At 38.0% G+C, this 25,048-nt stretch overlaps 1 protein-coding gene across 4 annotated transcripts in view; it reads left to right on the top strand.

Annotated features, from left to right (window-relative positions):
• Positions 1–25,048, top strand: part of CTNNA2 (catenin alpha 2) — a gene marked incomplete at both ends in the record, with an annotated part of 953,627 nt that overhangs the window by 232,776 nt on the left and 695,803 nt on the right. For all 4 annotated transcript variants that reach the window (XM_084235606.1, XM_084235605.1, XM_084235604.1 and 1 more), the window contains one exon: positions 7,290–7,493. In XM_084235606.1, the coding sequence (XP_084091732.1) occupies positions 7,290–7,493 (204 nt within the window). The remainder of the gene's footprint in view (positions 1–7,289; positions 7,494–25,048) is intronic.

The following is a 25,048-nucleotide window of genomic DNA, read 5'->3' as shown; positions in this document are numbered from 1 at the left end:
CCCGCAGTTTCTGCAGCGCCGGTATTATCCCCGGCCGCTGGCGAGGGTCCCACATGGCGCGACAGACCTCTCCTGCCATGCCCGCTGCTCCCCTCAGCAGTGTATTTCATCAGTCTGGCTGTTCTGTTTCCCACCATGGCTCTGGTGAATTCTCTCACCCTCCTGTGTTTCTGACTGTACCCAGTGCTTGTATAATAAATAAATAAATCTTTAAAAAAAACAAACAAACATTTACTGGCTACTATAAAAGAAAAACAGTACCTTCCTCAGCTGTGCTTTAAGAATCTTGGGACCTTAACTTCCCATTCTATTAGTGTTAAGTGACTGAGGGAGCCTTTGTACTGATGTAACTGTAATTAAACATATTACTTTTTTGTATCAGATCTTCAGGTAAGCCATTCTTGTTCAATTACTGCTTTGACTGCAATTAGATACAAATTCAGCCTAAGGTGGAGAATTCCTAGCCAAAAAAAGACTAAGATATATTTGTTTTTTCCTTCTTGTTAGGAAAAAAAAAAAGTATTAAATTAGTGCTCACCTGTTTGAAAGAGGTGAGAAATTAAACAGTAGAAAAAAGTAGCATTTTTATATTGTTCATTGTTTTTCATACCATAGTAAAGAATGAAAGAATCATGAACTACTGTTACTTTTGTGTCCATGATGGAGAAATGTCTGTTCCATCAGTTTCCTCATAGTGATAAGCATCCTGCACTCAGAAAGGTAAGGAAGCAATGTTGTTTAGTGGGTAAGAGCATGGACACAGCGAGAAAGCATTTATCTCAATTTGAGGACAATGCTTTGCTCTGTCCACCAAAGCAAGACACACAAGAAGCATACCTAAATGTCAACTGGATATAGCAAGAAGTTTACTGAGATAATTGTCCAGGACCATGGACAGTGAACTTTCTTTGGGATCACTTCTCATTCTGTTCTCCGTGGGATATCACACCATACTCTTGGCTTCTGCTCCTGCCTTTATTCTGATGACCCTATATCTTTAAAGTAGGCCTATACTTACCTGATTTTCATATGCTCATAGTCAACTTTCCACTAGACTTTTCCACTTAAGTGAATCATAGGCATCTTAAATCAGCTTTTCTTTTCCTTCCCCTGACTTTTTGCCAACTGCTTTTATACTTTTAAAGTCCCAGCTGAGGAAAAATCTCCAGAAAGATTTCACTACCTTCTTCCTCTCAACTATGCAAATTGTCATACAGTCATTTCATAGCCTCCTTGGTATAATTTCCAAATTGGTCATATATAATTGGTCATACATATTTTTTATTCTATTTACAATTAGAAAATGGTCATGAGATAAAGGATTCTTCAGTGTGTGCATGGACTCAGCTACAGGGTGTTTATCTCAGTTTGAGCTCAGCCCTTTGCTCTGTCTATAGTTTTGGAGAGTGATCTCTCTGAGGACATTTCTTGCTATATCCAACTGACATTTAGTTTCTCGTGTGTTTTGCTTTGGTGGGTTTTTTTTTTTTTTTTGAGTTCTTGTTATATAATTGGTATTCCAGGTAATAATCCTTGTGTATATGAAGGGCACCCATTTGTTGAATGAATGACTATATATAGTCTCATTATTCCAAGAACAAGGTGACCCAGATGACATAAGACAGTATGACAGGTGATACGATGCCATTATATTTGGTTTAAGAGCATTCATAGTTTTTTTTAGGAAATATATTTTTACAGCTATGATTTTTTCAGTATATTTCAACTTAAAGTCAGCGATCAGATGCAGTGGATGGAACATTGGGATTATGTCTAAAGACCTGTGATCAGATCTGGTGTCCTCATTTCCTACTTGAGTGACCCAGGGAAACCTCTCTGGCATCATTTTCCTCTTCACTAAGAGGGATACAGTAGTATCAAGAACACAAAATTGTATGGACCTATCAAACCGTTTGTCATGCATTCAGTTTTTTGCTTTGACAGAGTCCTCTTTGCGGCCGCCTATTGTATCAGAACCTGAATCGACTTAACTTCTGTGATTGTACTGAAATTGTAGATCATAAATCTCTTTGTAGAGAGAATAAATGATGGGTGCTCTTTAGAAGCAGTACTCTTCTGACAATTGTATTGCCATGAGTACAGGTAAATGTATTATTATGGGAAGTAGTTTTGAACTGTAAGGTCCCTGAATTATTTCAAATTAAAATTTTGTAGAGTTCAAGATTGAAAAAATAGGAAATCAATTATGTAGGACTAAGAGACCATTGCAGCATGGACTTGATGACAGAATAGAATCTTTGCTTCCTTTGCTGGGGTGTGAATTATTGTGGCTGCTATCTTTATGGCCATGCTTCCTGAGTGCCACTCCATAAACTCTAAGAATGGAAACAATATTTTTTAAAGTGAAGATGTTAATGGAAAATAAATATGTCACAAAATAAAATAGAATGCAATGAACAGAATGAAAGTAGACAAGATAAAAAGAAATGAAAGTCTTCAAAAAAGAGATAAAGAGATGCAAACTTACATTTAAAAATGAAAGAAAATGCCAATATAAGATGAAAAGGAATGAAAAAATCAGAAAGATAAAATGATTAAATAAGTTTAAAAAATACATACAAAAACCTCAGATATTTATAATGTGAACTATCAGTGGACTAAAACAAGTCAGTACTGTTGGGAGTAGCGTAAAATCCTCTCAAAGCAGCCCACCTTGTCATAAGGGGAAAGATAGGAAGGCTTTGCCTGGCTCTTTGTCTGGCATAGCATGTTGCTCATTGTATGAATTTCCTCAGTGACCGGAGCTAAGTTTTGATCCTGGAAACTGCTGATGTTGCAACCCTTCTGTCCAGTAGAGGGCAGCCTCACAGAGAGTTGAGGACAGACTGAGCAGATGGAAGGAAATGTAATGTATTTAGACACTTTCCTTATCTGAGATGACCTGAAACATGCTAGCAAAGAGACTCTGTCCAAGTATTTATTACTTTTACGTCACTCCCCAATAGTACAGAAATACTCCTCTCTCACTTTGGCTTTCATATTTGTGTTTCTTGTTCAGGATTCAGTTTCAGGAATTACTTTTTCCCAATTCCTTTAGTATGTATACATAGTCTCTTCTCTAGCCTTTGATACTCCACCTTGATTTGACTCATTTTTTATTCTTTTCTCATTTTATAAGACCTGCTTGAGATGGGGCCAGTTTTCTGAAACATACATGTATGCATGCATACACCCTTATACCTCCCTCTACCCATTCCTTGCAATCCAAACCACCCATGATAAACATCCACAGGCAGTCTGTCCTCTCTTTTGACACACACAGACAGACCCACGTGTCACCGGTGCATTGCCTTTTTGCCTGTATGCCTTTCTCTCCCCTGAGTACCTTCTCCTGCTAGCCAGCCCTTTTCATCCATCATTGTAAAAGTCCACATCTCTGCCACAGATATAGCTCAGAATATTGCAAATTTATTGTTTCTTTTCCAGGGAGATTTTTTAAAAAGCTTTTCCCCTGCGATCTATAAATAATGAATAATTCCATTAGAAATGTGATGAATAGGGTAACTTTTGTGCAGAGTTTTTCAAGCTCAATGTTTCAGTGCATTTACTTTCATGACAGCCCCAGGCCATGGCAGGTAGGCAGCTCGTTTGGCTGATACTGCTAATTCTCTTGTCACATTTCCCGAAGTATGTTTCTTAGGTTCCCATAGATAATACATGCATTGTGAAAGTGTCTTACTCTATGCTTTAAATGGGTTTGAGAAACGCCATGGTAGCCCTGGTTTCTTTAATGCAAAACTCCCCAAGGCATTTCATGTGATAATTTGCTCTGACCCATGCAGTATTTCTGAAACATATTTGGCCAGGGAAACTTCTTTTTTTCATTAAAACATTGTATCTCTAATTTGGTCTTGCATGGAAAATAATTTAGGAAATAATGTTCTAATGACAGTAGCACGTTTTCCTCTGTTCTGCAGAGAAACTGGTTTACAATTGCCCTTATTGAAGAATTCAAATTTTACTCAGTATAGTTCTATCAAATTGACACTTCTTTATATTTTTAGAATATATTTATATTTCTTTGTATTCTTTATATATTCTAAGATAGAATAAACATCTATCCTCGAGCCCATATATAATTCTGAAGAATCAACTGAAAACTCGGAGAAGAAGAAAATTATTTCATTATGTTTTATGTTAATATGAGTTTTGCATAAAGTAGTTCTTTGAAAGTCAGTAATCTTTAGAAAGAAAATTAATCTGTTATATTTTGACTCGGGGTTTATTAGAATATCACTAGTTAATGGAGGTTACCTGGAGATCTATATATATTGATATATATGCACACATATGCACACACATGCACACACAAACATGTAAATAAATACATTTATATATTTCTATATAGCTACATTTACATACACGTATACCAAAATGCCTTGGGGAGTTTTGCATTAAAGAAGCCATGTTACCATGGCGTTTCTCAATGAAAAAGTGGCAAGAGAGAGAGAGCTAGAAAGCAGAAGTTAAGTCTAATGGATCCCACTGGAAAGAGTCATTGCAGAAACAGCCCTAGTGCAGAGGCAGGTGTAGCCGGACTACCTACTCTCCCTCTCAGGTTTTCCTTTGGGACTCTTACCTGTAGTGATTGACCCTGGAAAGCCCCCACTGTACTGAGACCTGCACAATTTTTTGACAGCCAAAGGTTATGCCCAAGAGTAGGCTCCAGGAAACAGTCTGACTAGCATTGTTCTGAGCTAAATAAAAGTCCTTTTCTTCTTAAATAAAAGAGTGTAAAATGAAACGGTCTTTATGCCAAAACATAGAAAACAGAGCAGCTATCTCTTGTTGGCCCTGCCTTATGAATTTGACCTCAAAACTGAAGCAGAAGCTTTCACCAATGAGTGATTTCTTAGGAAATCCAAGATTCTAGTGACCTGCAGCCCTGGTCTGTATTTAGCTTTTCTCTCTCTGATTCATTACCTGCTTGCACTTCCTTCTTAGGACTTTGAAGTCCTTGTGTTGAAAGGATCTCTCTGCTCTAGAGATTTGTGTTTGGGCAGGTATCAGAGAAACCACGGACTCTCTAAGCGCAATCTACAGCAAATAATTTAGTATGCTTTGGAGCATTAGGGCAAACCTTCTCAGAGCACATATTTAGACATTTTGGAGCAGTTAAGCAGTTGTTTTATGTTCCATTTGGGGAAAAAAAATCATACAAGTGTATTATGTTTTCCCCTCTAAGCACTCAGTAATTTAATGGGCACATAGTAGGTACTGGGCAACTGGCAAATTGGCAATGCTATCACTACTACTCTCATCTTTGTTTCTCTTGTGTAAATATGGGAAATTGTATTTTCTAATAGTATGTGTGTGCATTATATGTATATGTGTGTATATATATATATATATATGACAAATATTTAAGGAATGATGACTGTCAAGCGAGACAGTAATGGAATGGTGTTCCCACACAGGAGCCTTGAGCTGGATGGCCATTTATTCCATCACCACTGCGCTGGTCCTTGGGCCTCCACATGTGTACCTCCAATGAAAATGAGCACAGTATTTCCTGCAGCAGGTCATTCCATTTAAGTTAACTTTGTTGGAATGATCTTTACTTTGAGCAGAAGAGAGGTCAGCAATGGAAACCAGGCAGTGGAAAAATTGAGCTTTGCTTCTCTATTTTCTGCCATTTATCACACATGTCATCAGTCTGCCTATACCCTTCACTTGCTTGGAATAATATTCTCAAGGTTCTGCTCCTCTTCCTTTGACTATTCTATATTCCTTTTTTATTCTCCCCCTGTGCATGCCCTTGGAAATTAATATTAACTGGCTTGTCTTTGGTCTTTAATTCCTACTGTGTTCACTTCACCAGTATTCTATTCACTCCCTTGTGGTCAGACTCCTCTGACAACCACCCAATCCTCATACAGACTAATGTGTCTCCTGAATTATGAATGTGCATTTCTTTCCAGCTCTGGATATCTCTACTTACATGTTTCCCAGCTCCCCAGATGAGCTGGGGAAAAACTAATCTTAAATTCTCTGACAACTTCCTTTTAGGGGGCATCTCTATTCCCCCCTTATCTAGGCTCCTTCAGAACACTTTAGTACCATTGTTAGATGTGGATTCCCCGGCTCTTGGGACATTGTCTTGGCACCCAGAGTTCATGATGGTCAAGCTAAAATGTAGAGTCAGGCAGGGTCTGTCATCAGGACAAAAGTCTTGATATGAGAAACATACTGGAAAACCAGTATCTGCTGAAAACAACAGGCAGACATTATGGCTAGATAAGCATGTCCAGCAAGACTACCTTGACAGATAGTTAAGTGTAAACAGAAACTAGAGATAGGATGTTTTGATCAGCAGCAACAATGGTGCCCCCAGGCAACATTCCCCTGTTCACTCTCCCCTAGCTGGTGCCAGACATTTATGCATCCCCAATATACATCCCCACCAATCACATCCCCATCATGTACATTCCTCCATCTACTTTCCCACCTTCCCTGAACCTGATCCCCCAAAAATGTGAGACTGCCCTTGGAACTGGGCTGCACTCCTGAGGTGTGAGCCCCTCTAGGTGTCTCTCTCTACTTGGACTTTGAGATGTGTTTCCTCCTTCCCATGCCACTCCCAACACTGCTGCCCTGTGAGGTGACAGGATACTTTGAGCAAATCAAAATCACTTACAAACACAACACACATATGCTGTGGACACAGACACAGACATATGTGCTGTAATTTCTTTACCAGAACACTAGTTTTGATACAGAAGATGTTTATGCCTTGTGGAAAGTATCCTGTACTGAATATGTCTGTTGCATCTGTCTGCCCAGGTTTCAAAGGCAACCTGCCATGGGACAGAGGAGGATGTGGTTAGTACACTTGTCACCACTGATGCACTCTTATATTGTTGACCACATATATATCATCTTTAGCTTTGGGGCTCTGAAATCCATAATTCCCCAGTGTGCCACATGCAAATGTGCTTTCCTTGAAGGTTATGTATTTTTTTTGTTGTTGTTAAATGTCAAGCTAGTGTCACAATCTCATTTGAAAACTCTTCGGTTGAGATAGCCTTTGCCAAGAACACATTCTTCCAACATGTAGTGCTGCTTTCTCCCTGAAGATTAGATTTAGGACAAACATTCTTGCAGAAAGTGGATACTTTGTCAAGGTCACTTTAGGATTTATCTACTTAACCAGTTTCTCCTTCACAGAGTCTTGTCCTGGCCTCAGATAATTTCTGGTTTAGAAAACAGGATATTTTAAAAAGGCAGTCATCTCTTTACTCATTTTTTTCTTATTGTACTACTTTCAGAATAAGATTATCCTGGACCCTATGACATTCAGCGAGGCCAGGTTCCGGCCATCCTTGGAAGAGAGATTGGAGAGCATCATCAGCGGGGCCGCGCTCATGGCGGACTCCTCCTGCACGCGTGACGACAGGCGGGAGAGGATCGTGGCTGAATGCAACGCTGTTCGCCAGGCGCTCCAGGACCTGCTTAGCGAGTACATGAATAACGTAAGTCATGGGTTTTAGTGCTCGTGTCTTGATGGATTCTGGTTCGTGATTTTGTTGCATTTAGGAAAGCATGCCTAGTGTGGAAAGGGGGCGGGTGTCGCCCCCAAGAGAATGAGTTTGGTGAAACCAGAACACTGCTTTGGGAGAATATGCGTCCTCATTTTATCTCAGAATGCAGTTTTGGTTTGGAAGAGATTGTTGGAGGGTAAAATCTTGTTAGTTCAACATTGGCTTTTCACTTGAATGATTTATTGGTTGTTTTAATGGCTGGCCTCTGATTTAGGAAATATTTCATTGGAAAAAGTAGATGATTGATGGAAATAACTGAGAACATGCTAAAGTCTTCTTTTATACAAAGTCCTTTCAAAGCCAAGGATAGCTATAGATGTGAATCTCAACCCATGGAAGCATTAGTAACTGTAATGGATTTTAAAATGTTTGTACAGAGTTGGTTGTGATGAAAACATTCTAACTGCAGTAAATCTTGGCAGAACCTTATTGATTCATTGTACAATTAAAAATTCTTCTGAGAATGAATCTCCAAGTCTTCAAATGAGTATTAGTGTATCGAGATGTATCATAGCACAGATAATAGCTGTACTCTCCCACAGTTATAAAAAATGACAGTTCTTGTATACCTGAAGACTAAAGGAGATGAAATCCATATTCTTTGCTTTGAAAGGACTGAATTATATTTGTATTGATTTGTTACTTTGATTCCACTGAGGTGATGTTGTTAATGCTCTGTGCTTATGACCATGAATAATCTGAAGTTATCCTTGTCCTGGACTCTTGGATATGAGAACGTTTAGGCATAAAATGGGAAAAATGTAGGTAAAGTAATGACTGGGCATGATTTGTTAAAGGACTGCCCTATGGAGTGGTCAGGTGGATAACAGGGGCACTAAAAATCTTCTCACAGCTTTTGAAACCCCTGCTGTGAGAATTACCAGAGGCATTGCTGAGATAAAATAACAATAATCAGAGTAATAATGATAATAATAACCCTTGGCCCTCCCTTCAGCAAGATTCTCTTTACCATTTCCATCCTGAATGTCCCTCAGCCCACAATAGATCCAGCCAAGAATTGGCATTGGCACAAATAGTGGTACTCCTGCCAGACTCCCCTGAGAACTATGATTGAGAAAAGGAAACAGAAATATCCTACAGAATAAAAAAAACAAATCTGTTTCTTTCCATAAACCTTTAGCTTCTTTGACTTTGGAAGATTTGCCCATGTTCAGCACACACAGATTAAGGTGTGGATGCCTCATGTGTGCAGTCCCCAGCTGCTTATGAGGACGTCTCTAGGACTCTGGATGGTCAACACCTTCTGTGATTTTGGAGCTATGGGTGCATCATAGGGTAAAATCAGTAATGTCGATAGCAGTTGTCTCCCATTCGGGGTGAATATTTTGAATAAAGAGTTAACAAAAATGAATGCTTATAAAATTTGAGATTGTTGCTTCTAGAAAGAATAGCAACAGGCTAATTACTTGTGGAATTTGGTTCATTTTAAGGCATGATGGTAGTTCATCAGTAAAGAATTATTGCCAAAGAAGGAAGTAGAAGCTTCAGAGTTCATACCAATGCTTAAGATTATAGATACGTAAGTCAGGAAAAAAAAGTTCATGTTAATAGAAATCACAGGATGTGGTTAAAGAAGAGTTGATAGAGATGTGACATGTAATTTTCAGTTTGGTATCTAGAATCCTATCTAGTAATAGTTTTTTCTTTCAGTGGAAATTCATACAAATTGATATAGCTGATGTGATTTTGTATTTTATTGGCTCCAGCTGCTTGTGATTCAGGATTTTTTTTTTTTAATTTTTACTGAAAACGTGGTTTCTACTTTGACAACTTACAGGTAATACATAGGTGGGTATAGTGCTTAAATTTCAAAGTATACAAATGATACTCACTTTGAACCATATGAAGAATTGAGGCTGAAATAAAGCCCTATGTTGACTTCTATAATAAACTGTAAGTCTGACTTGGACTGCACACTTCCTTGGTGGTTTCAACATAGAACTGGATGCAACTCGATCAGTTCTGTAATCCCTGGTCTGTGTTCTTGGAGTCCACTAGATGTGTCCAGTGCACTGCTTTTTGATGGCCACAATGTCGATTTTCATTTATTTTTATATCACACACATTAGTATAAGTCACAAACACATCTATGTCTTCATTGAAAAGTACGTTGTAGTTACCAGCAACCAATAAATGGGCATAGGCCGGTATGATATTTCTTTTGAAATTTTGTAAGCTGAGGGAATAAAGGCATTATCAAATTATCACCCTGCATACTTTCATCTTAATGCAGTAGGCATTAATTTTATTTAGATTATGTCTTGAAGTTAGTAGTGAAATATTTATAAAATGTCATAACAGATTGAATTCTAAAAATCTCCTAATCAGTCCCTGATAAAGATTCAACTCTGTCACATGTAGACAGAGGTGGTCTAAAAGCATGCCTAATGGTATGGAGTGGAGTGAGATGGAGATTGGGGAAATTAGCTGTGCACTGAATTATTAGGAAAAAGCAGTCTTTGTGGGGCCTGGGCTGTGATATTGCCACATGGGTTCCACTGTGCTTGCTGGAATATCAGGGTGTGTTAGATCTTTACACAAAGTTATATTCAAATGAAAAAAATCCATAGGTGGTATTTGAAGATATAACAAATATTATGTCCTTGAAGAAAACTATGGTATAAGAAAAAAGGCTAGGTTAGCAGACACATGTGGCAATAGTTGTGATCGTGGAAGATGGCAGTGGTTAGAAAAGACTGTTGGAATTATTTCAAAAAAACCTTGGGTGGCCTTAGTTTGTTTTATCAAGCTTACAATATAAAGCAAAGGGAGATGATTCCTAACAAATAATCCCCCTTAAAAAGAACATCATTATTGTATATGTGTGGAGGGAAATGGTCAGAGAGAAACTTTTCTTCAAGAGGGTGCCTGATGGTTCTTTGGATTAGTGCCATCAGCCAGCGTGGCTGCTGGAGCATTATTCTGTGTTCTATAAAGAGTTCCAAATCATAATGAAGACATTAACTTTTCACTGGAACTTACACTGTTATTTTTTTTCTGTCTATGGTGTTAACAATGTTATTTCAGAAAAAAAGAATCTGAAAAATGACCCATGGTAGGAAATAAACATGGCATTTTATTGATAAAAATGTTACAGTGGATGCAAATTTAGAATGTAGTATTCCTACAGAAAATATATATTATGTGAGGCACTGTTCTAGAATCCTTAGAACACATAAGGGAACAAAATAGACAAAATCTTCTCCTTTCAAACTCCAGTTGGGGGAAACAGACAATAAAAATATAATTTTAGCAAAAATTACTTCAGATGGTGAAATGAAATGTGGAAATATAAACCAGGAAACATGGTATGCAGTTGTAAGGAAGGGTGACCTGGAAAGTGTTAGTTGAGAAGGTGACATTTGTTCAGAGAGGTTGAGGTGAGGTTGCCAGGGCCTCTGTAGCAGCAAGGTCAGCACTGTGGTATGATCAGTGCCTGGCTGCTTAAAGAAACATGAGAAGGTTTATTACATGGCAGTTGCTGGCAAGTGAGGGGTAGGTAGCAGGAGATGGGGGTCTGCAAGTTGACAGGTGTCAGACTGGACAGGATCTTGTGCATCAGTATGAGGAATCCGACTTATACTGTATAGGAACAGGAAACCACTGGGCACTAAATGCCACACCTTAGGTGTTGAGAACAGGCCTCCGTTGTATGAGGGTATAAAAGCCAGAGGGCAGGTAAGGATGCCTTGGAATAATTCATGAGAGGATAGTGGCTTGGACAAAGTGGTGGCCACAGAAGCAAATTACTTGAGTTCTAACTCAGTTTTACATAAAATTTGTACATAAAATAACCAGTGAGAAGCATGTATCTGTTTTGTGAACGCAGAATGGACATTGAACAGTGTGAATGACAGTTGTAATTGTACCTGTCACACCAGTATGTCTTAAGTTGATACCTACATGTGGTTTTGTTGTGCAGAAAATCCTGACTTAGTCAGATATCATATCACTTTGTAAACGGCTCACTTCACAATGTCTGGATATTCAGCTAGATTGATTGCATTTGAAAGGAGAATTAGGTGGAAAAATTTTGTTTGAAGGTTGTATCACCAAAAAAATCCAAGTATGTTTCACATTCTTAGAAATACAGAAGCCTAGAAAATATAATGCTGAAGTACTAAAACTAAAAGCAGAACAATTAGCTCATATGTTAAGTCATCACTTCTTTGTGTAAAATTCACTTTTGCTCCTTGGTGACAACATGTGATGAAGAAAGACACATGGACCTTGTGTGTTGTGGTGTAATACAATCTGGCATATTTTTATTCCCACAGGTATTCTGTGTTGTTCTAGATTGGTTTTTGAAAGACTAGCACGGTACTACAATTTTCTTAAACAGTCACATAGTTAAAATCCTTGTCCACAATGAGGGCAGAGAAACAGGTGGCCTAAGGTAATAACTCGCTGTGTTATTTGTGGCAGAATATTTTTTAATTGTATTTCTATAAATAGTTGATGTATTTTTTCAAAATATTTGAATCCCGCTTTTTTTAACCCCTTGAAGCATCTCAGTGAATCTGTGAAGTTAATAATTTGTAAATTTTTAAAAGCACATGACAGTAAATTGATGTGGAAACATATATACATATTACAAGTGCCTAAAAGTTCACTGCACTGCCTTTGCTGTAGACTGGAATTTAATGGAAATTGGGTTCCTGATGAATCATATTTGTGAGCAGTTGAGGTCTAAAAAGGCATTTCAGTACAACCCTGGAAATTGGTACTACTCCAAAACCCAGCATAGCACTGCATAGTGCATGAGGAGCATGGAAGTGGTGTTCAAGGATGTGGCAGCACTGAAAATAGTGGGCTTTTAAACTTTTTAATAGTGTTTCATTTGAATACTAAAAAAATAAATATATGTTCATTGTAAAGGATAAAAAAGAAAAAAATAAAACTTATTCTCAATCTCAGCCCCTAAGATAACCATTGTTAATAATTTTGTGTATATCTTTCCACTGTTTTTAAACTTCTATGAGTGACTTATTTATACACATAGACGTTATGCCTTGACTTTTAAAAACAGGCTCATTGTAAATGGTGTTTTGTAATCTATTTTCTTAATATATTGTAGCTGTTAACCATGTCAATAAACATCCTCTAACTTTATATCTACTGGCTACATAGCATTTTATTATGTAAATATGCAAAATTAATTTAGATACAGTTCATTTGGAGAGTATTTTTAGAGAGGAGTGTTTGAAGAAGGTAAGTAGAGAAAACTTTCATTCTGGCAGTGTAGCGTGCGGATTTTGATCCAAAGCATGATTGAGGAAGAAAGTGAGAAAGCAGTGAGGACACAGCTTTACAGTTTGTATGCCTTAAAGGGATCCCTGAAAATTTGGCTCATTGAAATTTTGTACATGAAGACATTTTAAATGCCTCTAAGATTCTATTTAAAAATTATCATATGTGTATGTTTTCTGTATTTAATATACCATCTGTATAAATTTGATTTTCATGTATCAGGACTTCTCTAAGTTAAATAAAGGTAGCCCTGACAAGAGGTACCCAGAAAAACTAGTGGACAAATTTAATAGTTGCATTTGATCTAGGGTCCCAGAAGGCATTGAAAACTTTTGGAGCAAGTGTCGTCAGAAAAATGACTTGGCTTTATCAGAAAATTTTCTACACTGCCAATTTCTCCCAGATGGGAAGGTAGGAGAAACACTGAGTAGTTGTTATCACTTAAGAATAAAAGTAATTATTGGTTAAACATAACATTTGTTTCCAGTCTTATCTAGATTTTCTTATTTTTCACCATTCTTTTACTATTTACAAAAGGGGGAGAAAATCATAATACTCAGTTATTTACAAGTTTCTCAGTTAAATGGTTTGGCTTAACACAGGATAGGAAGTCATGTTTAAAGCTGCTGATGGGGCCTCCCTTGGTGGCACAGTGGTTAAGTGCTGGGCTGCGAAGCTGCCCGCAGCCTCTGCAGCGCCGGTTCGATCCCCTGCCTCCGGCGAGGGTCCCACATGGCGCGCAGACCTCTCCTGCCTCCCGCTGCTCCCCTCAGCAGTGTACCTCGGTCCTTCTGCCTGCTCTGCTCCCCGCTCTGGCTCTGGTAATTCTCTTACCCTCCCGCACTTTTGACTGTACCCAGTGCTTGTATGAATAAATAAATAAATCTTTAAAAAAAATAAAATAAAACTGCTCTTGACTTAAGGTTGCCCACACCTCCTCATAATGACCTTTCCCTTTAGGGAGAAACTTAAAATTTTCTTACTGGGATTGGTAACTGTTCATTTGAAGAATAGATTTCTAATGTGCCAAATATGGTGCCTGTCTCAGGAAGGCTTTTCTTGCCTTTTCCTTATTTGCAAGTTTCCTTTTCCACTGTTCTACTCTCTGCTATCCAATATGTTCAGTGCCCTCATCTCTGTTAATTTTGGTCTTCAAATTCATCTTCCCAATTATGTTTCTCATAATTCTCTTTTCTCCATAAAGAGACAGTTTTTAAATTCTTTTTTAGTTATTATTTCTTGCTTAGACACTGAAAATGTGTAATCGGTTACCAGCTCTTTCTCTGAGGCTTAAAACCGTCCTTTGACTATATTGTTCCAAAGACATATGGTTAGGACAGGAAGTCCTTTGCATAGTACATTAGACTTCTGTCCTCAAATTGTGGTATTTTCAATCCCATTCGCCTGCACTTTCAGGCAATTTTCAGTGGAACTCACAAAGGTTCCCCAGGCCTAGTACAGGGTCATGGAAAATTTTATTTTTTCCTTACCCTCCTTTTAGTTATTGCAGTATTTGTCTAATGGTATTCAACTGAGTTTGCTGTAATGGAATCCCCATCAGCCAAGGGACTGTTGTGGCAGGGCATCTGGATGACACTGTTGAGGCACAAGTGGTGGGAAAATGTTCAATTATGCTGGCAGGACATTTTCTGGGGGAGTGCTGAGGGTGAGACTATAAAAGATACTGTGCCAGGATCAAGTTTCCCACAGAGCATGGGAGCGTTTGGTGGTGATCCAGATTGGCAGATGGTTGGTTGGCATTAGAGCGATCTGGACGCACATCCACTTAGATGTGGAGCACAGGTAGGGGAAACACTCAGTCCCTGTGAAACATGGCAGGTCTCCTTGCTCTTAGAGGACCCAAGGTGACAGTGATTATTATGGTGGGATACATTGGTCCTTGGAAAATTGCTGCCTGTCATGCTCATACATGCCATACAATTAGGGGGCTTATTCACAGACTTCCAGGACAGCTGGAGCTAACTAGATTTGTTGGCTTAACCTCATCATGCCCAATTCTCAGTGAAGTCTCACAGACCGTCTCCCTGACAAGCAAAGGCTCTGCCTACATATGACCCTCCCCGCTCCCTGCAACGGAGATGTTAGCAGAATTTACAGGCTTGTGCTATGTAGCCACCTTCACCCAGGTTCAAATCCCAGTTGTGTCACTTATATGTGATAAGACTTTCAACAAAGTTGAGAGACTCTGAGTCACAACTTTTTCAGCTGTAAAATATTAACAGACTTCACCATATGGGAATATTTGGAGATTAAATGAGACCATAGCAAGTAAAAAACTCAGTATCAACATAAAGACCTATTTGCTTGCTTTATCTCACCACCATTCTTACTTCCTAGTGCTATTTTATTAATCTCAAATAAAAGAAATAAATAGAATTCATTGGAGAGGAGTATAGACAGATAAAGGAAAAGGTTGTGAGCGGGCTTGGATGAGAGCTAGTACTCCTCAATGGGTCCCTGAGTGGCCAGAGATGTATGTGACTGTGTGGCCTTTCCTGGAGGACCACTGTGAACACCACTACTGCCAAGGCCAGGAAATAAATAAACAATAGCCATTACAAAATGAGCTGATCTTTAGAGGCCTTGGGGAAAACATGACAGAGACTGGCCATCCTGGGAACCAGAAGGTTAAACAGGAAAAGCAAGTCCTTGAGCTGTTCAGAGATTGATGGGGTGCAGCTGACCGAGGGCGCAGATGAGGTGCCTTCATTTTCCTGGTCCTTTAGGCTATGGAAAAAGAAGAGCCAGGATTCCCCTCTGAACGTCTGGATGTTTGCCTTTCCTGTGCTTCTGGAAGATAGACTGAAACTATAACAACGGCAACATGGGGAAAGTTACTGACAGTTATATTAATATGTCTCTCTTCTAAGCTCTAAGATGTGTAATTCTCTTGGTTGTAGACCTTAGGGTTAGAATTTGGGTTAGTGCCTAGAACTTAGAAAGTGCTATTCATATTTTTGTGAACTTAGGCTGGCTTGGAACGGTTCAGAATGGTCTCCCAGAGCATGGATTTTAGAAACTTGACAAATATCCTGGCAGGCTGAAGGGATATGTTTAGGGTATTTCTTTCTATTGACATTTCCTAAAAGTTGATTGGGACACATGTATCCAAGGTGAGGGGCACTGGCTGGCAATCTCTTGAGTAGGGAGATATTGGTAGAATAGTTTGGCTTTAAAACAAGTCTTCTATTCTTGGTTCTATCGTGAATTAACTCTGATCAAAGTGGTCACAACAATTCTAAGATTTCACTACTGTCTTTTCTATGGGAGAAAAGCAGTATTGAATAATCAATACCTCTCTCTAACTCTTCTCTCTTTGTTCTTCCCTCCCTCTTTCTTTTGCCTCTTTCATTTTCCTTCCTGCCAGATGGAATTAAAAAAAAAAATACTTTCAATGCATGAATGAACTCACAGGAATGAAAGGTGTTTCTCAGAGGCAAGAAATGACATGAAAGCAATAAGCTAGATAAGGTTTTGTGGATTACTCATGGTTTAGACATAAGTTTTAAATGGGACACATATATAAAAAACAGGAGGCAAAGTCTGTGACCCAACTGGATGACCAGGCAGATTAGGGACCACAATAGAAAACCTGGATTCTCAGATGCTGATACTATTACAAAAGAAGAAAATGAAGCTTCCCTATAGAGAAACACTGGGAATGCATGCTATCTTGACCTTTTGAAGAACAGTTAAAAAAAAAAAAAAAAAAAAGCCCCAGGCCACCAAGAATTTCTAGCTACAGTCTTGTGATCACTCAGTTTTGAGGTTAGAATCTATATTCTAGCATGACCTAAAATTAACCTACCATTTCATTTAAAGGTAATCTGGGTGGTGTGTTGCCAGGTAGCTGGCAGAAGCAAATACCAGTCCTCTTTAAAGGAACACATATTAAACCCAAGTTTCAAAAGAATTTCCACAGATAACATTATAAGGGAGAGCAGTTTGCATTCCAGAATCACTAAAAATGAAACAAGCCACCATGAATGAGAGTTGTTAAAAACAACCACTTACACATCAGACCTACAAGGGCTGAAATATGCAGTTATTAGATCCAGATTATAAACTATCTTTTAAAAAATTGAAGAGAGCATTGGAAATATAATGAACAAGGGACTGTCAGAATTATCTAGGCAGACTGTAAAGCAGGACTGGGCATTGTGGAGGAAGAAGACATGATGACTGAAGGGGTGGAGCAGGGGGTTTCTGGCTGCACAAACCTGGGATAACAGGGAAGAAAGAGACATGTTACCAGAATGTTCCACCTTTTCTGTTCAGATAGGTGCTACTTGTACCCTCTTGAGCAGGAGCTGGTTATGTCTTGTAGAAATGCCTTGGTTGGATATTTGTCCCCATATCCACTGTGAACTTATATAAGGAAGTTTTCTTAGTGATGGGAAGAAAAAAAAATCAAATGAGATCAAAATAAAAATCTTCCCCAACAGCAAAATGAAGCACTATACTTCAGATTCTAGGAAGCTTCTTTCCTTACCAAACACATCCCTGCAATGAGTCCTCGAAAGTTGGTTCTGAATCATACAAGGTTAATCAATATGATGAGGAAGAGCCAAAAATGTTATGAGACCTGAGAGACTGTGTTTGACTTAATCAGTGAGTAGGGATTGTTGACAGTTGACTGCCGAGTCATCAGATTTGGCCATCCCAGTTAAGACAGCCTGGACAGCACAATCCATCAATTCATCTTCTTGGGAGGGCCTTACTGCTATTTCAAAGGACATCTCAGAAAGCTGTCAAGGAGAGCCACAGACTACTGTACCATCAAACTCATAAGCTTAGAAAAACTTTACTTTGTGTTTCCAAAGAATGTGGGAAGCCGGGAACTCTAGAAAGATAAGCTCACAAGAGCCTATTTGCTGTCTTGAGCCCTCTTAAAATTTTTCTCTTGATTCATTTGGGAAATTGTTGCAATCTTAGAACTAAGTGTTTCACTGTTGGTGATACCTCCTGCTACTTCAAAAATAACATAATTTCGCAACTTTGCATAATGTTCCTCTGACTGGAATGTTCTTTCTAACTGCATATGAGTGTCTCCTCTCTCAAGTTTCAGCTTCAATGTGTTTCTCTTAATCATATCAATATATTCATTTCTGTTATAGAAACTGCCAGCCTCCAAAATTATATCATGGCTTTCTGTTGTTATTGTCTGGTAAAACCACTGGAATTTAAACTTCCATAGTGTTGTGCTGTTCACAACCCTTAGGATCTAGCAAATTTAGGAAAATGATATGAAATATATCACCTACCTACTTTTTAGTTCAGAGAACTTTACCAAACACATCACTCTTAATTCTGGTATCTTAAGTGTTCCTTTGGGGTAACCTGTTTAGGCATGAATTCCTGGGGATGTATGTGATGGACTAGGAGGAGCAGGGTCATTATCAGTTCTATGGTATTCTGCAAGCTCAATTGGGAGCTTTGGAAATTACTTAAATCACCTTAGAAGTTACAGAAGAGTTTGTATATGTACTTAAGCAATAAATCAATGTAAGAAAGGAGTCACAATTTAATTGTCCCAATTGTCCCTGTCCAGACCACATAATCAGTCATTGATAATCTCTAAATTTAACAAATACCCAAAGTGATTCTTATAGGTAGATTATTTCTGGGACGCTTGGTGTAATAAATCTGTCAAATCAAGAGAATTTCATAGAGTATGGTTTTAAAATAGGCTTTCTTTTTGTGAATGGGGATACTTTTGTAAGAGAGCATCAAATAAAATATCTCATGGATAGTCTTACTGAGCTGTATTTTACTCAGCCTGGACATTCAGAATTCACAGGAGATATATGCAGCTGTTAGCTAATCTGTTCTTTGAATTTCTTAGAAATAGACAAGAAAATATGAACCAGTGGCTTGCTTTGAGCTATTAATTGAAGGGTAGTTTCTTTTTTCAAAACTTACCTCGCCCAAACAGGCCTCGTCCTACATATCTATTCCCCCATTTATAAAAAAATAATTTATCATGCCTAAAAGGATTCTGTTTCACTGAATGCCATAACTAAAACACAATGTCTCACAGATTACTCAAAATCCTTTCTTAACCCTTTAATTGCTCACTTCTGTTTCTACTAACTCTGTAGGTTTAACTGCAGCTGGCAGATCTGTAGCCCTCACCTGAGATTGCCTTTGCCAGTTCACACTGTGAATTGAGCTTTTGCTCTGGGTTCCTACCCGCCCCACCAGTACTTTTTCCAGGAGAAAGCAACATTTGTCTGACTGCTCTAGGGATTCTTTTTTTTTAAAGATTTATTTGTTTGTTTGTTTATTTATATAAGCACTGGGTACAGTCAGAAGAGCCAGAGCGGGGAGCAGAGCAGGCAGAAGGACTGAGGTACACTGCTGAGGGGAGCAGCGGGCGGCAGGAGAGGTCTGCGCGCCCTGTGGGACCCTCGCCAGCAGCCAGGGATCAAACCAGCGCTGCAGAGTCTGCAGGCAGCTTCGCAACCCAGCGCTCAACCGCTGCACCGACGGGGAGGCTGTTCTAGGGATTCTTAACCACATAGGAGATTAAAATAGACAGACAGGTAAACACATATTTAGGGCCCTACCCAGTTCTGAAACAACAGAATATATCAGGGTAGAGTGTGATAATCTGTATACAGTCTTCAACTAGGCCAGTGTTGGGGATTTCCCCAATTTACGCGATATTATTAAAACTATAATTTCCCTTTTCCTCGGTAACATTTTCATAGTGTTATCATTTAGCTGAGTTTTCCTATACTTCCAAAATACCAACAATAAGGTAAGCCAGGATTACCACAATTTAAAAAAAAGTTAGCGTTATTCATCTTCCCCTTCAAGTCCTTGTCCCTTGTCCCCTACCCCTGCCTTGAAACCAGTGGAAATCTGCAGGCATCTGCTTTTCCTTCTTCCTCTGGGTACTTCCTGAGCACAACATTGGCATTTTGTATGAATTTTATCTCAAGTATAAAAAAAAAAGAAGATAACGTTTGTCCTTTTATTATTCAGTTTGCAAACTCACAGGTTAAGAGGAATCAATTAGGTGGCCTGCGGTATTGTGGCTAATTTCACACTTGTGATTCCTGCAAAATAGACATATAAATCCTTTGGGAAAGGTGTCTTTTGCTGTATCTTTAAGACAACTGTTTTCTCCTATTGTCTTGTACTTAAGGATCGATGCCTTTAAGGAAAATTGCTTATGGTTATTTTGATGGGGCTTCAGAAAAGGGTAGCGATAGATATTGTGTGATATATCTACCTTCTTTAGCCAAACTGAACTTTTAAGTAGTTTATTTGTTCCTTCCATACTGTGTCCAGGGTCCATGTTGTTTTGCACCCTGACTCCACCAAGTAGATATATGGATCTAAGATGATCAAAGCACAGTTTCAAAGTGAGATGAGAATTTAGAATAAAAGCAGAGGTGAGATGTGATGTGTTGGAGTAAAACTTAGATGGGAGAATCTGTGTGATCTAGATGCTCGGTTATATTTTGGTGTTCATATTCTTAACAAAAGCATAATAGATATTGGTTCTTATTTAGAGCTGAATAAAATGTCATTATGCATTACTGTTTTGTTGTTTATATAGGGTAATTATAAAAGCAGAACATATATCATAGGAAAATTCTTCAGAAATTTTAGAGTCTGCTTAATTCTATATTCACTTAGCTACTAACAAATTATAGTTGCACAATATGATCCACAGCTCCATGGTAATGGAGAATTGAAACCATTGTTATTATCTCAACCACTTTTAAAAAAAAGTTGGGAATTTTATTTGTCTCTTCCAACATATTTAGAGTCACATGCTTAATTCGTTGACATGTCTTTGTAAATTTAGTATTCTCTTAAATCCTTTTTGTTTTCTAAAGGTTTCCTTAAGTCAATTGAGTGCATTTTTTGCAATTATTTTTCTTCCACTGTTATGTGTTTTACCTTTAACTCTGACACTTTCATTTTCATATCCTTAGATCTTTTATCAACCAAATAGTCCAATGATTCAAGTTATAAAGTCCCATTGATATTTTTATCAAGTCATGCAAGTCATGTGGTTCATTAAAATCTATACCCAACTGCCAAAGAAAATGATAAAAGAGACATAGTCATTATGGACCTTCTTGTGTATTGTAATTATTAGCATGGTATTTGATTAAATGTTCTCTACAAAATAATATATTCACCAGACAATTGTCAGTAAACCTACATACTAGCAAATCACATGTCTCTGTGCTTAAATCATAAGAAAAACTAAAGACTATGGAGTGCATTAGTTTTGAGACATCATTTCCTGGAGTCCTAAGATGCTTCAGGATCCTCAATAGTAAATGAGGAGCCAGGACTGAGCATAACTGGGTTTCCTCCACCCACCTGCCCTCACACCTTCTTCCTGAGCAGACCAAATACTAACTGAATTAGTGTTTGGTTTTCATATAAAATTTCATTTGGAAAAAAACAAATCATATTGGTGAGACAGATTTGGAAAAATGACATACTTTATTTATACTCCTAAGACATCTGTTGGAAGGAACCTGATAATTGACAGTAGTAAAGTTAAGGCATGAATTATTTAGTTATCTGTGTCCAATCTGTGATCCTACTCATGGATCTGAGGAATATGATATAATGGAGGAATATGATATAACTCCTTACAGATAGTCAGACCTATCCTGAAATGTCCAGATAACTATAAATTGTGAGTTTTTCATCACATTCTGGATATCAGATTACATGAGTTGTATAACATCTACCCAAATAAATGAGAATATGCACAGCTACCTTGTCTCAGCCCCGAGTTTCTCAGTAGCCTTAGTCTGATCTGCCATCAGAGGGACTTCCCTCATCCTCACCACATGCTCTGTGCCTTGCCCTTTACACCAGGAATATCATCTGATTACAAGGTGTGCTCCCAGAACTCTTGGCTGTCATCATTTCCTTTAGAGGTTCTCATGTTTTTAGTTTTTAGAATAACATAAACATACTATTTGCAGCCAAAATAAGTTAGAATGTTTTAAAATATCTCTAGAAAGCATTCTATTTATTGTCTCTGTAGTGTATCATTTTCTTCCTTGATGCTTACGATGAATTACAGGCCTTTTCTTACACTGTAATGATAAATTATACCAATTCAGTTCAGCAGAACTAATGCTTACTCATTTGCTAGATAAATCAAACTGTTCATGTTCTTTAACACAAAAAGGAAATGATAATTAATAAACTTGAGAATGATATTTTAAATTTATGTAAGTTATAGTAACAGATTGCTGTAGGGCTACTCACTGGCAGAATGAGGGAAGTTTTGTTTCTTGCTAACTAAAATTTAGAATTGAACATCTAAAACTGGAAACATTAAGAATTTATTGAGTATCAGCTATGTTTTAGTTATGCTAGGATATAAGAGTATAGAAACAGGTGGAGTGGAACTAGTAACTGATTTTGGCCCTCTTTAGTGATGTAGGACTATTAAGTCTCTTCCAAATAATAACAAATAGATTGCAAGATGGAAGTAGGCAGATATGAATCAGGTTTGGAACAAGATGACTGGGTGGAGACACTGAATTATTCATGGCAGAGGAAACAAGGTATTTAGAATGTGTGTAGGAATTCAAGAAGTCAAAGGTAGAAAGGGCACTTAAGGTATGGAGAATGATAGAAAGTAAAACTGTTATCCAAAGGTGTATGGTACAAAATGAGTGGAGCAGCTGGCTTGCATACAAAGGACTTTGCATAGAGGGAAACAGAATTTGTAATAGAAGGTTACGATTAGGTTACAGATGACTAAAATTCCAGATTAATGTTTTATTTTACGGGTGATTACATATCAAAACTTTCCTTGATTTGATGTGGACAGGGAATGATGTCCATGACCTGTGTGGTGGGAGCTGCCTGCCTGACCACAGCAGAGTGACTTCTGGAAGTGTGCATGAGATTGGAGACATGGGGCCATGTCAGCAGCGGTTTCAGAAAGTCCAGGCAAAAAATAATAAAGACACTAAACTAGGTTAAGACAGTTTGAATAATAAGAGAAAAAAAGATTCAATGAAAAAACTTGGAAAACATCATTTACTAGTAAAAAAAATAGTGTTCTTAAAAGTAAGTACTAATATTTCTCTTGACTGAATTTGAAGTGGTCATTTAATTTGACAATTTTTTGATTTTTGTGTTTTGAAAAGATGGGAGGAAGAAACAAAAATATTTCTCCTAGTTCTCAAGAGATATAGATCTATTAATTGTTCATTGATTGAACCTGTCTCTAAGTTGGGAATCAACTTCATTGATAATATTGCCCCTTCCCCCCAAGATATTAATAGTTAAAAGTCTGTCACATAATGGTTTTGATCATAGGATGTAGTAATGCAAATATTTTCATCTGATCCTTATTATCAATATATTCACACATTACTAGTGTCTTTTGATTTAATTTTAGAGATGCCACAATTTTGTGGTATAAAGTATGTTGTTTTCCCCCTGAGGCCTGGGTTTTGGGTTTCTCATCCCTGACTCCATTCATAGACTAGATCTTTTGGCAAATGACTGGCCAGTGAGCAGGCCAGGTAAATTACCCAGTGTCTGCCTTGCAGGGGCAATGCATGGGGCAACTTTCAAGATTTTTTTTTTTAAACACATTCTTTCTTTTTTTAAAGATTTTATTTTTTATTTATACAAGAACTGGGGTACAGGTCAGAGGCGCAGGAGTATGAGAGAATTCACTAGAGTCAGAGTGAGAGCAGAACAGGCAGACAGACTGAGAACACTGCTGAGGGGAGCAGCAGGAGAGGTCTGCTGTGCCATGTGGGTTTCTCCCTGGCCAGCTGGGAATTGAACCCATGCTGCAGAGGCTGCCGACAGCTTCACAGCATGGTGCTCAACCTGCTGCGCCACCAGGGAGGCCCTGACACACATTATTTCTTAGTAAAAAAATAAAAATAAAAAGTAGCCTTACAAGAAGATACTAATATTTACCTTGAGTTTACTGAATCTGAAGTAGTCATTTTGCTTTCTCAGATATACTTTAATTGTACATCTACATTGTGTATTAGAGATGGATTGTGAGTATGGGCTTTCACAGAGATCTCAGGACTCACTTCAAAAGAAACTCCAGCATCTCTCTAAAGGTGACCTGCTCTCTGGAATTCCCCTATATATATGCCTTTGTTCTGTGACAGTCATGGTTGTAACTGCCATGTAGTTTGTTTATTTAAGCATGTGATATTTCTGTCACTGAACAGTGTTCAAAATTTTGTTTGGTACCCATTGTGAAGCATTCCTCTACCAGTACGAGAAATACAAAGTTTCATGTAAGAACCGCTGTGTGTAACTTCAAGGAAATTTTATCTTGTAATGTCCAGAGTTATTTATTAACTCTGATTTCAAATAGCTGCCTTTTGAACATTGTGGTGGTTATTCAGGACATGATGGAAAATAAAGTATTAGGTTGATGAAGATGAATCTGATTCAGATGAAATTTGATACATTATCATCCAAGAAAGGGACTGTTACCTACAACAGCAAAACCGATGTGTCTGCCCAATTTTCAATCAGCGTGAGGCCAATTTAATTTAGTATAGGTGATATAGGTGATAAAGATGAACCCTATAAAGCAGCTTCATGTACATGCAGATTTATTTGATAAGATCAATCCCTCTTAGTGTGGTTTGCGAAATGCAATTCATCAGATAATATAGTACAACCAGTGCTGAAAAAAATGTAGATATCATACCTCTGACCTTGAGATGTACATTGTATCTTTCATAATAATAACAGATACAATTATAGAATATTTTATTAAAGAGATGGCTTCTGAATGCATAGATGAAAAATCAGTAATTTTTACAGCCTTGCATTGATTTATTAAACAGAAACCATCTAAGGGTGGCCTGACCTCTTCCTCTGACAGGGAGCTGTGATGGGCATTTGGGTTACAAAAAGCCTTTACAATATTTTAATGTGTTTCTGGGTAGCTCCCCAGGCCTTTTGGTGGATTAAGATCTGATTAAATCTTGAATCCAAAGGTGGCTCGTAAATTGATTCCAGAAGAAGATTTATGACAATAATCTTCAAAAAGTGATCAGATGGTGGAGACTCACTGCATTGAGACTTGGGTAGCAGGGATGTTATGATTAGGAAAGACAGTAGGAAGAAGATAGCTGTCTTCAAGTATTTGAAGAACTATTATGCAAAAGTAAAAGACTTTAAAAGCCCAAAAGTATATGTAG

The sequence above is a fragment of the Talpa europaea genome, assembly GCF_964194135.1.
Source record: "Talpa europaea genome assembly, chromosome: 6".
Lineage (NCBI taxonomy): Eukaryota > Metazoa > Chordata > Mammalia > Eulipotyphla > Talpidae > Talpa > Talpa europaea.
Note: the sequence above shows the minus strand (reverse complement) of the source record. Positions and strands in the feature narration are given on the sequence as shown.